The sequence below is a fragment of the Castanea sativa genome, chromosome 8, assembly GCF_040712315.1.
Source record: "Castanea sativa cultivar Marrone di Chiusa Pesio chromosome 8, ASM4071231v1".
Taxonomy (NCBI): domain Eukaryota; kingdom Viridiplantae; phylum Streptophyta; class Magnoliopsida; order Fagales; family Fagaceae; genus Castanea; species Castanea sativa.
The window spans coordinates 23,896,131-23,913,049 of NC_134020.1; the positions used below are offsets into that span (position 1 = coordinate 23,896,131).

The following is a 16,919-nucleotide window of genomic DNA, read 5'->3' on the forward strand; positions in this document are numbered from 1 at the left end:
GAACTATGCTCTAAAGTTTATTCATTTCTTTCCCCATGTAGCCATGCCTCCTCAAGAACCATGTATAGTACAAGTCAATTACAATTACAGGCAACGGAATTATTGCGCCAATTCACTGGCAAAGTCAGTATTTCTTAAATCATCTGGGCCTACAGACGCATTCTCATTTGCCGGATGGTCTAAAGGAGCCTCAGTTCCAAGATGTCTTTTGGATTCAACGATTAATAATGCCCACTTCTGTATCTGTATAACTAATGGCCTTTGGCCCATTCTCATTTTTTATAATTCAAGAGTTCAAGAAGGGAGGATTTGAAGTTTTGAATGTATTGTTGCAAACACTAAAAGTACGTTTGGTACACTAAATGAAGATTACAATAGAAATAGTAATTTTTATTACTGGAATAAAATGTGTTGTAAAAGAATAACTAAATCCATTCATAAGTTTTGTTGTGAATTGTAACATTAGAATAAAATTTGAGATATATTTAAGAAAATATCTTACCTATGCAATTATATTTCCCAAAAAAGTAATTTTTTTTAAATTTGAGAAAGTGATGAATTATTTTTTGATGATTTTTTATTTTCATAATTACTATGTACATATGAGAAGTTTATTTATTTGAAAATATACTAATTTTAGAAATTATTACATTTACTAAAAAATAGTTATTACAACCCTTTTAAAGATGAATAATTTTTCATTTTGAATAATATTTATTCATACGAAATAGATATTCATGATAATAAAAACATAATCAAATTGCTGAATATCTAAATTATAAAAATAATTATTATATTACAGTCAACCAAACATACCCTAAAAAGTATCCACTAGTAAAATTATAGTACTGTTGATTTTAGCCCGATCTTTTTAAGCATGGGAAAAGGAGGGGAGATGGGATGCTAAAAATATGTTGCATTTGATTGTTGTGACTGCAAGTACATGAATTGACTTATTTCAGCGCGCGAGCGTGCACACACACACACACACAAAAAAAAAATGCATGAATTGACAAAGGGTCTGTTTGGGATCCGCTTATTTTGCTAAAATTAAAAATTTTTTGCTGAAAATACTGTAGATAAAAATAAAAGTTAGCTTATTTTTTGCTAAAAGTAAAATTTTATTTTACTATTCAGCTTATTTTTACTACTATTCATGAGCTCACTGCACTTTTTGATACTATTCCTAAGTCTCAGTGTACTATTTCAGCTAACTTTTACATTTATCTACAGTACTTTCAACAACAAAAAATTTAATTTCAGCAAAATAAGCCTATCACAAACAAACCCTTTAGCAAGTTAATAAATTTGATTTTTTTTTAATGAACATGGAGGTAGAACAGACAACCGCATTGTTTGTTATTGTTGTAGTACAAATGCCACATAAATTATATATAAATTATTGTCAAGTGCCTTGTGTCTCAAGGGAACGCCCAATATCCCCCATGGAGAGAAATTAGATTTGAATCCCCCTCCACCAATTGTAATTAAAAAAAAAAAAAAGCATAAATCATTGTAAAACTTTCTCCTTTTTCAGGAGAATTAATCCTTACCCAGACCAACTTTGACCACATCCAAAAAAATGGCATATTTAGGAGAAACTTCAGGACTTTCATCTGCTTTCTAATCATTCGCAAAATATATTCTCGTGTCAAATTTTGGATCAGTAAAAGATTGTTGGCAAAAGTTGCCAACGTTCAGCAAGAATGGTTAGCAATGTGGCTAGAAAACGTTGGCACCAAACAACACAACTATTTTACATATGGCGATCATTAGAGGGAAAGAAAATCAGTTCACAGTTACAGCATCTTAACCCCACTTTTTATTTTTCTTAGTTCTTTTCTTGAAAGTTACACGATTCAACAAACGCTTGAAAAAAAAAAAAAAAGTTCGATGAGATGTCCTTTTTAGTCTTGATTTCCCTGCATTAAGTATGGTTCATGAGTAAATCATTGGTATGGCTAAATTTGCAACCAAACTATCTTTCAAACTCCTCTTATATCTTTTGATTGGATTTGAATTTTAAAAATTTAACTGTTGAATTTCATGTTTTTTATATTTTTAACACATATGTCAAATTTTGTCCAAATCAAATATTATTTACTATTCGATCAATCAACTTATTTTTAATGTGTAGTTTTATATCATAAAAACTTGAATTTTAAACATTTGATTGATGACATAGTTACTGATATTTAATCTTCTTGAAAATTTGCAAGTATGGAGGATATGATAAGAATATATAATCCAACAATTAGATTTTCAAAATTCATATCCAATAAAAATATATCGGCCGAGTTTGAAAAATTTCTCTCTAAACTAGTTTGTAGATAAACATTTTTCAGTTCACAAAGAGAGAGAGAGAGAGAGAGAGGGCTAGACTGAGCATTTAAAATACAATCATAAAAAAATCCTGATAATAAGTATCAATCAAACAACCAAGGACCATGACAGACTACAAAACTCGGAGCAAACAAGTTTAAAGAAACCTAAATCCTATAGAAACAAGACCAAGACAGCTGACAATAAAATCACAATTTCATGCCCAAAAAAAAAAACTGGAAGCTGTGCAAACAGGTCTGTCATTCAGAAGAAATTAGATCTACCTATGACTTAATAAGCCTAATCTAAGCTTCAGAAATTGTGATTGTAAGAGCAGCAATGATGGCCTATCTTCAATAAAATTCTTTCACAGTTGTCACAATATACAAGAAATTTTCACAAAAGAAAACCAAGTGAAACACCAAAGAAGGATTAGGACAGCCTACACGAAACTGGCTCACAAAATCATCAGAGTCAAAAGCTATTCTAGCAGATTAGTAAATCTCCCAAATACTAGATGCATGTGTAACTAAAACAACCTACATTTAAGCTTCTAAAGTTTTGTTTGGTATGTTTAAATATGTTTTGTGACTAAAACTAGGAAGATCAGGATGGACTAAATCTAAGAACAGCCATGCTTAAAAATGTTTGGAATACACAAAATTATCACAATGCAAAACTAAGTATAAATATGGGTGGTATGAAACCAATACTAAACACTAATTAGAGGTGTTACCTGATATAGATTGACTGCAGGTTGGATTATGAACCCTAGTATCAGCCTCTCCATCCCTTTGCTCCATTGTGAGCTCTGTTGACTAACGATTTGCAACTGAAAAATCATCTATAATAGTCATCTCAATATGAGAGTCTGGAGTTGGAAGGCAATCAGCAAGTATAGCTGCATCATTGCCAGCATCCCTAAATTTTTCTCTCTTTGAAAAATGCTCTGGTAAAGGTAGATCATTCAAGGCCAAACATGTATTTTGTTCATTTGTCATATCTACCTCCATTGAAACTCCAACCATTGCAATACCTAGTACTTCATCAGAACTTTTCATACTCTCAGATTCTTCATTTGGAGGAGCAGGAAGACCAATATCCTTAGACAGTGTCAAAAGTTCTCTTTTAGCATTAGTATCGCAAGCAACATCTAACTCCAAGTCCCGAGTTGATGCCTGAAAAATTACATTTTCATTTGGCAAATCATGCTTTTCTGCTACATTCAAGGCAAGAATCAGAGACCCATTTGGATTCTCCTTTTCTACTTTGGAGGTGGTTGTAGGAGTTATAATTTCCTCAAAGTTAGTCAAAGCTCTTGCAGTATCATTTGGTGAGTATAAGTTCTGAGAATTTTCACAGCCAGAGGCTTGATGTATCAATGGAGTATCAAAGACAAAAGTTTGATCTGATTTTGGAAGATCAAAACTGTCACACTGTTCAGGGAGTCCACTAGCTGCAGCAGGTACCTCAGCAAATTCAGCAGCAGATAAAGAGATTTTTCCATTATCTGGACGTTGGAGCAGAGCCTCAGTTTAAGATATCAAAGCCTTGACTTGAAAACCATGTGATGTCATGCTATCAATAACCGAAGCAAAATCAATGGTTTTCACGGTTTTTGATACATTCTGGAGGCAGAAAAGGACTTCACCATGTCATCTAATAGCAAATCACCTTTGCCACTAGAGATGGGATCCCATTTAAACCAGTCACCAGCCAAAGGTTTGTTGGAATCTAATTGGGCACCTGATGGTATTGCTTCAACTCTGATTGCATCCTTGTAAAATTGTTTTTTCCTCAAAGAATTGGCTATAAGAGTCCTGCAAAGTGCAAACAGTGAGCAAAAGATTTTCCGACATATATAAACATCAGCTTAGCATCTCTAAATGCTGTGAGGTTTCAAAAAGTGTGCATACTGTTAGGAATCTGGTGGTTCCTAACGGAGATGGATAAGAATTATAGGGAAATTGAAGGGAATTGTAGAGAAATTGACTTAATTCGAAGTAATCACCCTCCATAAAGAAATATTAAGAGAGAGAGAGAAAGAGAAAATGCACTAAGCAATGAACTAGTTTATTCTTCATTGATATCTAATGTTGAATTACAATTATGTAATTATAGGAGACTAATTCTAATCTCATTGGTTCACATAGCTCAAGATAATTGGCTAGTTAATTCAACATGTGCTTTATAAATTAAACCATGTGTTCAATAAGCTACGTGTGCTCAAATCCTAACTAGCTCATCATAATCTCAACTAACTACCTAACTAAAGGGATTACAACAACTATTTTATATTCCTAACATTTTCCCCACAAGGTGTTGTTGTGAAATGACACCTTCATGAGGGAAAACCGGCCACTAACCCAATACTCGAAAGCATCATGAACATTGAACACACCAACTACTTCCAAGCACCATGTCACAGCCCATAACTTGAGCAAGTAGATCCCATCATTAACTAGATCAACAAATAAGCACCAAGAAATCTTTATGTCGTGGCCTTTCTTTCTATAAAATTCCAAGTCACAAACCATAAAACTTCCAAACAAATGACCACACATGCAACTCATGTGGGTAAGGAGACGATTGTTCACAAACTACAAATAATGCAATAAATGGATCCAACTAATCACATTCCCCAGAAGCTATTATTGAGGATAAAGAGAGTTTCTTGAGAGCAATTTCATATCTTCACAACCTTTAAGATTTCAACTCACACCCAAGTCCTTATAAATATTATGATCAGCTCGATTATGGCACCCATCATTTATCCCACCACAACCACCAAAAAAAGAATCATCTAGTTCAAATTCAATTGCATTGCCACCAATTTTAGTGGCTGTTAATTTCATGCTTTCATTCTTGATTACATGAGCAGCTAGGAAGCATAGGTGCAGCTCCAAGGCTGCCACACCCGCACCCGACACGCACGAATGTGTCGTGTAGTGGTTGATGCCATTGCACGCACATCCTTGGCATGTCCTTTTTTTCTGTTTGAGGATTCGCACCGATTTGGGCCAAATCAGGCCTTAACCAGCTTTGAATCAAACCGAAATTCTAGTAAAAAAATAAAAATAAAAATAAAAACTTTATGCAAAACTCACCATTTTGAAGCAACTTTATATAAAAATTATTAAAATAATTAACGTAAAATATAAAAATAAATAAATAAAAACCCTAATCCCTTTCAAACAACAGAGCTCTCTGCCTCTCTTGTTCTCTCACTCTCCGTCCCCTCTTTCACTCTCTAACCCACAACCACTCACTCAGAATCTCTCCTTTGCCTCACTGCCCAAGCTCACTCTTCATCTCTCGGCCCCAATCTCTCCATCTCTCAGTCTCAAGCTCACTAACCCAAGTCTCAAGCTCATGCAGGTATTTTGCTTTCATTCTCACCCTCCATTATACACTCACTTGCTCTATTGCTCATTCTATATCTGTCCCTCAATCTGTATCTATCATCTGATTTTATAATTTTTTATATAAGCTGTAATGTTAAGACTTGATTTCTTATTTAGTTATAATATATTTGTAAAATTATTTGTAGGTTAACAACTCAAATTGAAATTATTGAATTTTCAATGGATGAAACCACTAGCACGAAACCTTCATCAAATGAAGGTCCTCTCTGAAAGTATGTAACTAAATTGGAAGAACCTGCTGGTTCTACTTCTAAATCAGGTGGAAACACACATTTTAAGTGCAACTATTGTGATGGAACTTTTGTGGGATCCTATTCTAGGGTTAAGGCTCATTTATTAAAAATTAATTGTAATGGTATTAGGGCATGTATGAAAGTGACATTGGGTCATAGATTGGAAATGCAGAGAGTGCATGATCAGATTGAGAATGATAAGTTAGAGCGTGAACGCAGAAGTCGAATTCCTTTACCCCCACCTCTCCATGGGCCTATTCCTTCATTCCAGGGACAGGGAGTGATAGTACAAATGCAGTGGGTGATGGTAAGAGGAGGAAGGTGATTGCAAATTCTCCTTTGGAGAGAGCATTCCAAAATAGTGCTAGAGCTTAATTGGATGGTAGAATTGTTAGGATGTTTTATATTGGTGGGCTTCCGTTTCACTTTGCAAGGACCCAAATTATCATAATTCCTATGCATATGTCGCTACCCATAACATTTCGGGTTATGTTCCTCCTAGATACAATGTCTTGAGAACAACACTTTTGCAAAAAGAAAGAGCTAATGTTGAAAAACTTAAAACCAAATAAAGACTCTTGGCTTGCAAATGGTGTTAAGTATAGTTTCTGATGGATGGTCAGATCCACAAAGGAGGCTTCTTTTTAATATTATGGCTGCATGAGATAGGGGTCCAGTGTTTATAAAGGCAATTGATGGGTCAAGTGAGTACAAAGACAAACATTTTAATGCTGAGTTGTTGAAGGATGCTATAAAAGAGATTGGATATAAAAAAGTTGTCAAAGTCATCACTAATAATGCTAATGTGATAAAGACTGCTGGAACTCTTATTGAAGGTGAGTATCCCAAAATATTTTGGACACCATGTGTTGTCCACACTTTCAATCTAGCTTTGAAAAATATTTGTGTAGCAGAAAACACTGAAAAGAATGAAGTTACATATGAGGAATTTTGTTGGATTACATGTATTGTTGATGATACATCCTTCATACATTTTTTATCATGAACCATTCAATGAGGTTGGCAATGTTTAATGAATTTGTCCGTTAAAATTACTCCAATTTGCTAATACTAGATTAGCTTCGGTTATTATTTTGCTCAAAAGGTTGAAGTTAGTAAAAAGATGCATTCAAGCCATGGCTATTAGTGACCAATTAGCTTCTTATAGGGAGGATCATTATTGGTGAGATGTTGATTATATCATTGAATTTACAACACCTATTTATGATATTACGAGAAGCTGACACAGATAAACCTTGTCTTCATCTTGTGTATGAAATATGGGATTTAATGATAGAGAAGGTGAAGGCAGTAATATATCGGCATGAAGGCTTGGAAACAGATGAGTATAACTCATTTTTTAATGTTGTGTATGATATACTCATTGATCAATGAACTAAAAATTGTACACCACTACATTGCTTGGCTCGTTCCTTAAATCCTAAGTTAGTACTTTTATTTTCTACTTTCCTTAGTTCCCCCATCTAGTATAACACACGTTTCATCATCCGTATTTGTTTTTTTTATTTTAACTAGGTATTACTCCATTGAATGGCTTTCGAAGAATCCAAATCAGGTTCAGGTGCGGATTCTGGAATGTGGAATGCAAAAGCCCACTGGTATAAAACATCCTAGCAATTCTACCGTCCAATTCATTTACTAAAGGACAGGTACGAATTCAGGTTCAGGTGTGGGTGCGGTGCAGTGACTCGGTAATTTTTGAAAAAATAAGGTACGGGTGCAGCGAGATAAGTTTATTAAAAATTATTAAAAATATTTTTATTTATATTTTCTATATATTGCTAAGCATACTTTTTCATGTAATTGTAAATATATACCAATTTAAGAACAACAGTAGATAATAATTAAAACATGATGTTCATAAATTAGAATACAACCCACAAATTCGAAACTAAAACATTTCATGATGTTCAGAAATTAGAATACAACCCACAAGCTTGAAACTAAAACAAAATAAAAGATAAGTGTTCAAGACAATCAAATACAACCGTCATCATCATTTTCAAGATCAATAGCTTCACTTGAACTCCACTTTCACTAGTAGTAACACTAGTGCTAGCATTCCCAATAACCATGGCCTCCAACTCTAGCTCATCAAGTGTAAGGGTAGCATTCTCAAGAATTTCAGCTCCTCCATGTATGTCACTCTCATTCCAAAAGTCTCCTGCAATATCCCACATCTTTGTTGCTGCATTTACGTACTCCTCTGGGCGCCTTGACAAGAGTTGAAGATTAGAATACATATATTCCGAATCTTCAATACGTGCAGAAGCCATTTTGTTTCTTTTTAAGGAATGAATGAATTTGTATGTGCTCTAATTCCTCTCAGCATAAGGATGAACAAAATTGTCCAAGAAGTTTAAAGGCAAGAGTTTGAAGCGTTGGTAATGAAAAGCCATGGTATTGCCACCAAACCAAAGATTGTAAGAGCCACCTATCTGTCAAGGCATCTGGTGAAGGAAACCTCCCTCTTGAAAATGTAGCAAACTCAACTTTCACCATCCTTAATTCATTCTCATCTTCAAAGTATCGCTCCAAACTCTTGCTCCTTTCTACAAAAATTTCATGATCCTAATGTGGAGGGAGGCAATTTGAATTCTCCGAAAGCCATTCAATAGAATAATACTTAGTTACAAATTTATAAAAAAATAATAATAATAAAAAATAACAAAATAATAACAAAAAAAAATTGTGGATCATCTCCTCCTCCATTGTCCTGTAGTTCACTCACTGTGGGTATATATGTTTCAGATCTTTGCGATCCAATGGGTCATGCCAGGCTCTCTGGTAAGCTTGGTGTATTGTTGGACCTATTGGCTGGGAAAATTTAATTCAAACATATGGAATATGGTTCCTGACTGTTTGATGTGGATTGTTTGGACGGAAAGAAATCGGCGCTCTTTTGAGGATACTGAGAAATCCTTGGTTCAATTACAAGCTCTATGCCAAAAGACTTTATTTGATTGGTCTAGGTGTTGGGGCTTCTCGAATTGTTCTACTATCTTGGAGTTTATCTTGCTTCTCGAATTGCCAGACTGGAAGCAAGTGTTACTTGTCAGCATCCTAATCCTTCAATGCTTTAGAACTCGAGGTCGAGTTTTCTCCAACCAGAGGAGAATGATGCAGGAGATGCAAGAAAATTATTATTTAATATTATTTATGTTTGCAAGTCATTTGTATTTTTATGTTTTAGGTTCTATTAGTTTATTGGGCTATTAGTATTTTAATTTGGAAGCAGGGTTATTTCTGTAATAAGGCAATTATGGTTTCCTAGCCAATTAGAACTAGGGTTTAGCAATCCTTTATAAGCAACTTATTGTACTCCTTGAGGAGTTAGTTGATATTTTGATAAATAAAAACAACGGCCGTTTAGTCTTTCTTTGATCTGGTGCTGACTCCAGGTCTACCCTAGGTGCTGACTCCTAGTGGTTTTCACGTTTGGTGCTGACTCCAAGCAAGGCCTAAGTGCTGACTCTTAGGTCATATCCATTTATTTTTTGTTGTTTCAATTTTTGTCCTGGTTGTCCTGCGTCATTACTTCTTCTCTTAGTATTACACTTTAAGTTTTTCCTTGTAGGTTGATACTGATTGTTTGTGTGTTGCATTTCCTTGTGTTCACCATCATGAACACCTTGTATTTGCTTTCTTTAGTTTTACAGTTTGTTTAATAATACTCTTATTACCTATCAAAAAAATTTATAATAATAAAAAAATAAAAAACAGATAATGAAATGTGTGTTTTACTAGAAGAGGGAACTAAGGAAAATAGAAAATGAAAGTACTTACTTAGGATTTAAGAAATGAGTCAAGCAATGTAGCGGTGTACAATTTTCAATCCATCGACCAATGAGTATATCATACACCACATTAAAAAATGAGTTGTACTCATCTGTTTCCAAGCCTTCATGCCGATATATTACTGCATTTACATTCTCTATTATTGAATCCCACATTTCATACACAAGATGAAGACAAAGTTTATCTATGTCAACTTCTCGTAATATCATAAATAGGTGCTGTGAATTCAATGATATAATCAATAACATCCCACCAATCCCTATAAGAAGCCCATTGGTCACTAATAGCTATGGCTCGAAAGCATCTTTTTATCAACTTCAACCTTTTGAGCATAACAATAACCGAAGCAAATCTATTATCAGCAACTTGGAGCAATTTTAATGGACAAAATTCATTAAACATTGCCAACCTCATTGAATGGTTCATAATAAAAAAACGTATAAATGATGCATCATCAGCAATACGTGTAATCCAACTAAATTCCTCATATGTGACTTCATTTTTTTCAGTGTTTTCTGCTACACAAATATTCTTCAAAGCTAGATTGAAAGTATGGACAACACATGAAGTCCAAAATATTCTGGGATACTCACCTTCAATAAGAGCTTCAGCAGCTTTCATCACATTAGCATTATTAGTGATGACTTGGACAACTTTTTCATATCCAACCTCTTTTATAGTATCTTTTAACAACCCAGCAATAAAATGTTTGTCTTTACACTCACTTGACCTATCAATTGCCTTTATAAACACTGGACCCCTATCTAATGCAGCCATAATATTAATAAGAGGCCTCATTTGTGGATCTAACCATCCATCAGAAACTATACTTACACCATTTGCAAGCCAAGAGTCTTTAATTGGTTTTAAAAGTCTTTCAACATTAGCTCTTTCTTTTTGCAAAAGTGTTGTCCTCAAGACATTGTATCTAGGAGGAACATAACCCGGAATGTTATGGGTAGCAACATATGCGTAGGAATTACGATAATTTGGGTTCCTTGCAAAGTGAAACAAAAGCCCACCGATATAAAACATCCTAACAATTCTACCATCCAATTCAGCTCTAGCACTATTCTGGAATGCTCTCTCCAAAGGAGAATTCGCAATCATCTTCCTCCTCTTACCATCAGCCATTGCATCTGTACTACCACTCCCTTCCTGTCCCTGGAATGAAGGAATAGGCCCATGAAGAGGTGGGGGTAAGGGAATTCTACTTCTGCGTTCTCGCTCTAACTTATCATTCTCAACCTGATCATGCACTCTCTACATTTCCAATCTATGGCCTAGTGTCACTTTCATACATGCCCTAATACCTTTACAACTAATTTTTAATAAATGAGCCTTAACCCTAAAATAGGATCCCACAAAAGTTCCATCACAATACTTAAAATGTGTGTTTCCACCTAATTTAGAAGTAGAACCAACAGGTTTTTCCAATTTAGTTACATACTTCTAGAGAGGACCTTCATCTGATGAAGGTTCTGTGCTAGTAGCTTCATCCATTGAAAATTAAATCATTTCAATTTAAGTTGTTAACCTACAAATAATTTTACAAATATATAATAACTAAATAAGAAATCAAGTAATCAACTCAAGTCTCAATATTACAGCTTATATAAAAAATTATTAAAAAATTATAAAAATCAGATAATAGATATAGATTGAGGGACAAATATAGAATGAGCAATAGAGCAAGTGAGAGTATAATAAAGGGTGAGAATGAAAGCAAAATACTTGAGTAAGCTTGGGACTTGGGTCAGTGAGCTTGAGACTGAGATTGAGATTGAGATTGAAAGATAGAGAGATTGAGACCAAGAGATGAAGAGTGAGCTTGGGCAATGAGGCAAATGAGAGATTTGAGTGAGTGGTTGTGGGTTAGAGAGTGAGAGAGGGGAAATGGAGAATGAGAGAACGAGAGAGGCAGAGAGCTCTATCGTTTGAGAGGGATTAGGGTTTTTTTGTTTAAAGTTTCTTCAAAACGGTGAGTTTTGCATAATTTTTTTTTTTTACTAGAATTTCGGCCGGATTCAAAGCCAGTTTCAGCCTTATTCAGCCCGTTTCAGCCAATACAGTCTGATTTGGCCCAAATCGGCGCGAATCAACCTGGTTTGGTGCGAATCCACACACACACACACACACACACACACACACACACAAAAAGACATGCCACGGATGCGCATGCAGCGGCGTCAACCGCCGCACAGCGCGTCCATGTGTGTAGGTGCAGCGGCCCTGGAGCCACACCCATGCTTCCTTCGCCGAAGGGGCAGCACTTTAGAAAATGAGATTTTTTAAAATAATTTGCAGATTCATCAATAACTTAGATACAACAATAACTCAACACAATGTTTATTAATACATTTAGATCATAAAAATTCACCCACAAGACTTAGCACCTATAAATTATGAAGAATTCCCTAACATGATTAATTTACAGAGCATTGTCTTTTGAGACTTGCAATATTTGCTACAAAAATTAAAAGTCTATCAAAATCCAGACATGTCTCAACCACATATAACAGGCAAGATAAAGCCTCAAGCTACTACATATGGCCCGTGGTTCAAAATCCTACCCCTCTGCTTACTATAAGCTTGGCACAAAATGCTACATGGCAAATTTGATGTGGGAACTCCATTCCAACTTCCAAGTAACCATGATTATTGACCAAACCTTAAGCCTCAAGTTTCTAAATATGGCCCTACCAATATTTCAAGAGCAAGTTTGAGTTTTTCTTGTTTCCCTGGTTCCATCTTTAGCTGCTTGTTCTGGGCTATATGTGCTATACTGTATATATATCTTTAATTTTTCTTTGATAATGAAACCATCTTATTCATCCAAAAAAGAAAAATGATCTGATAGACCAAAATGTGGCCAAGTGAAATTCAACTTTGGTGAGGAGACTATGCACCTCAGATCAGGGGGCTACTTAAATTCTTATTTCTTAGTTTAACCATTTCTTTATTTTTTTTCTGATTAGTTCTTAGTTTACCTATTTCTAAGATTGGAACTCCTGATCGATTAATTTGCGCCACACTCGAAGTGAAGAAAGCATATGGAATGGAGCAAGTAACAGTATTTGATTGAAATCTTTTTACGTATCAAAAAAAAAAAAAAACACACGCGCAGATGAGATATGCAAAATATACCATCAAATTATCTATAGAGAAATTTAAAATTTTGCAATTCTGACCTTAGCATTGGATATCATTTGCCTCCATGTTTGGACATCGGCGATAAGATCTGAATACATAATCTCAAAATAAACTCCACGCTGCAAATCGAAAAGCCACATATATCCATCAACATTCCAAAAATTTCTTATCAACAAAGCCAATAAAATGAAAACCATTGAAGAAACAAACCTCAATAGCAGCTTTAACCTTAGTCTGCTTCAATCGAAAAGGCAACCTCTCTGAGAAATCAATCGCAATTATATCTATCTACGTCGTTCATCAACAATATCAATGTTAAAACCTCAAAAAAAAAAAAACCACGAACCTCGGATTTGTCACAGGCATCGTCTAACGCGTTCTGGTCCAAAGGCTTGACGGCGACCAAGTCGTAGGTTTTCAAGATAGGGTTGCCAGAGTTGAGTGCGAGAGCTTGAGAGTGGTTTTCGACGCAGACAGTGAGACGCGTGGAACATTGAGGAGGTCGCGGTGGAGATTGACAGAGGAGGAGGGAGATGGAGCAACGGTCGTTATCGGACATCACGCCTTTGATCGGACCGTTGTAGGCGATGCCGATGTAGCCTAGCTCCATGGCTTTTTATCACGTCCTTGATGCGAGTTGTTTTCACTGGCGTCTTATCGGAAGGTGAGGATTCAAGGTATGATATGTTCAGGTCGAAGAAACCATGGCTACGGAAAGGCCACAGAGATGGAAAGGGGTCTAGGGGTTTATGAGGTATTTGTTATGACAGAATTTTATTATCATTTATTTTTGAATTATGAAATAAACAGTGAAAAAATGCACAATTCACTTTGAGTCTACAGGTAGGAATTCCGGGGTGTATTACGGTTTTTCACTGGGGTGGATCGAAGCAATTGCAGCAAAGAATTTTTTTTTGAGAAGCCACCCCAAGAAGAGGGGGGAGGGAAATTTTCATTACTGTAAATCAGAAAAGTACAGAGACTCAACATCAGAGGGACTTCCTTCATCCATACATGAAAATGGGAGAACTTACGTGCTAATCTAGCTAGCCTATGAGCTACTTTATTCCCATGTCTACGGTTCTGTTTGGATAGAACTTATCGTTAAAAATTAAAAATTGAAAACTGAAAATACTGTAGCAAAATAATTTTAAAATGTGTGAATAGTACCGCGGGACCCATTTTTAATGAAAAAGTGGCTGAAAAGTGAAATTTGTGGGTCCGTGAACAGTGCACGAATGCACTGTTCACGGAAGACTTGGTCAACATCTGCGGCTGGAAAAAAAAAAAAGGCTTGAAACGCAAAACGCAAAACGCAAAACGCAGCCCCCTTTTCAGTTGAATCCAAACACATTCTACGTGTATGAGAAAAGGAAATACACTTGAAAGCGGAAGAGATGGCTTTGATATCTATGATGATGTGCCCGAAGCTTGAAGACTCCCTACTGCCACTGGCGAGTGCTCTGAAGATGGATTTTGAGTCTCCTTCCAAAATTAACTAATCTAGACTTAGTTCTTGTGCAAAACCAATGGCACTGTGCGCTGCCAACACTTCCACCGTCTCTACTGATGTAGGTAGTGGAATAAATTGTGTAAGGCAGCCATTACAAGACCTTTGTCGTTTCGAATGATGCAACCCAAACCCGCTAAGTTTCTTTCCTTAAATGTTGCCCCATCGAAGTTGACTTTCACCCAGCTTGCTGGTGGAGGAGACCATCTGACGAAGGAAGGAGCTTTTGGGATAGGCGGAAGCGATGACGATGCTCTCTAGAATTCCAACAGGTTGTCTACTACCATGGAATTTATCTTCCACAGTGGGGCTGAGCTATCCCCCACTCTAAGATGATTTTTGCAAGCCCAAATGAGCAATACAGTCATGGCAAACAACTCGACGAGGTTGCTGTGCGACTGGCATATCTGGATGACTTCCACAAGTGTATTGCAATTTTTGGAGAGTTTAATCAACCAAGCAAATTTAGAGTCTCAAACTAGTTCTAAGACACTGCAAGACCATAAGGCATGAAAGGAGGTTTCGCTCATGCATTTACACCCAAGATAGAGGTCATCATTAAGCACTCTTTGCTTCAACAGGTTGGCTTTTGAAGGGAGAGAACCTGTCCCAGCTCTCCATAACAGGGTTTTGACTCTATTGGGAACCCAAAGGCCCCAAATGCCCTCCCAAATTCTCTTGTTGGGTGATAAGTCAGAAGGAGAAGGAGATTCTTTCAGCTCTGCCTCCATAAGAAGTCTGTAAGCCGATCTGACAAAGTAATTGCCATCGTGGGAGAGGGGCCAGAACATCTTATCCTCACACTCTCTAAGGCTAAGAGGGATGGACTTAATAGCAGTAGCCTCGTGGGGAAGGAAGGTATTGTCAATTGCTTCCTGTAGCCAACAGCAATGATCTTTATCGATAAGGACAGAAACTTGAGCATCGTCGCCTAGAAAATCTCTTGGCGACACCACTTTCTTGTTGAATGGATCCGGGAGCCAAGAGTCATGATAGATCCGAATCAAGGCGTCATTACCCACCCTCCATTGCACCCCTTTGCTGATCACGTCTCTCCCTTTTAATATGCTCTTCCAGGCAAAAGAGCCATTACCCTCCTTAGCATCAAAATTGGAGCCATGTGGGAAGAATTTTTCCTTGAAGAATCTGTGAAAAAGAGAGGACTGATTGTCTACAAGCCGCAAGACCTGTTTTGCAAGCATGGCGTCGTTGAATTTCCAAAGCTCTTTGAACCCCATTCCACCTAAGCTTTTTGGCTGGCATAAGGATTTCCACTTAGTCCAGTGGATTTTTCTCTGATTACCCCTTTGACCCCACCAAATATTCCTTATCAAGGCCTCAATTTCATAGCAAAGAATGAGTGGGAGCTTGAAGCAACTCATGGCAAAGGTAGGTATCGCCTGGATCACTACTTTGAGAAGAACTTCCCGCCCTGCTTGAGAGAGAAGTTGTTCTTTCCAACCTTGAAGCTTTGCCGCTACTCTTTCCTTGATATATAGCAAGCTTCCCTTCTTCTTTCTCCCTACTAGGGATGGGAGGCCAAGGTATCTTTCGTATTGCTTAATCTCTTGCACTCCTAGAGATGTTTTAATTTGATCCAAGATGTTGGGAGGTGTAGATTTGTTGAAGAAAAGGTCAGTCTTACTTCGATTCAGCTGCTGACCGGAGGCCTTCTCATAGCAGTCCAGAAGTTCCTGAATTTTCTGGCATTCACGAAGGGAGGCTCTGCAGAAGACCAGACTATCATCCGTGAAGAAGAGGTGAGTCAACCTAGGGCCACTTTTGCATATTGAGACTCCCCGGATTTGCCTAGACTCTGCTGCCCTCTGTAACAGAAAGTGGAGACCCTCAGGGCATAGGAGAAATAAGTAAGGCGACAAAGGGTCCCCTTGACGTAAGCCTCTAGAGGGATGGATCGTTTGAGTGGGCTCGCCATTAATAAGGACTGAATAAGTGACAGATGAAATGCATTCCATGATTAGATTGACCCACTTGGTATTAAAACCCATTTTCTTCATGATATTCTCAAGGTATACCCACTTTACCTAGTCGTAGGCCTTGCTCATGTCCAATTTCAGTGCCATGAATCCTGACTTACCCTTTTGGTGGTGTTTCATGTAATGCAGAGTTTCAAAGGCCATGAGTATGTTGTCTATTATAACCCTACCAGCTTGGAAAGCACTCTGATTCTCAGATATCACAAAAGGAAGAATAGGTTTCAGTCTATTAGCTAGGACTTTTGAGACAATTTTGTATACAACATTACATAGGCTGATCGGCCTAAAATCAGAAATAAGTTCTGGCGATTTAGCCTTAGGGATCAAGGTGATATTGGTACAATTAATTTCGCTAGGAATTTTACAATTATTCAGACACTCAAGAATTGCAGAGCAGATATCTTCACCAATCAAAGACCAAAAAGACTAATAAAATAAAGGAGGCATACCGTCGGGGCAC

The 16,919-nt window shown here is 36.7% G+C and overlaps 1 protein-coding gene and 1 pseudogene across 1 annotated transcript; both read right to left on the reverse strand.

Moving 5' to 3' along the window:
- Positions 1-1,809: 1,809 nt before the first annotated feature.
- On the reverse strand, positions 1,810-14,011 carry LOC142606049 (uncharacterized; annotated as a pseudogene).
- On the reverse strand, positions 13,100-13,562 carry LOC142606050 (protein GAMETOPHYTE DEFECTIVE 1-like). The gene is made up of 2 exons (XM_075777458.1): positions 13,299-13,562; positions 13,100-13,240 (listed from the first exon to the last, which is right to left on the reverse strand). Exons 1-2 carry the CDS (start codon positions 13,560-13,562, stop codon positions 13,100-13,102), a joined length of 405 nt encoding a protein of 134 aa, XP_075633573.1.
- Positions 14,012-16,919: the final 2,908 nt, after the last annotated feature.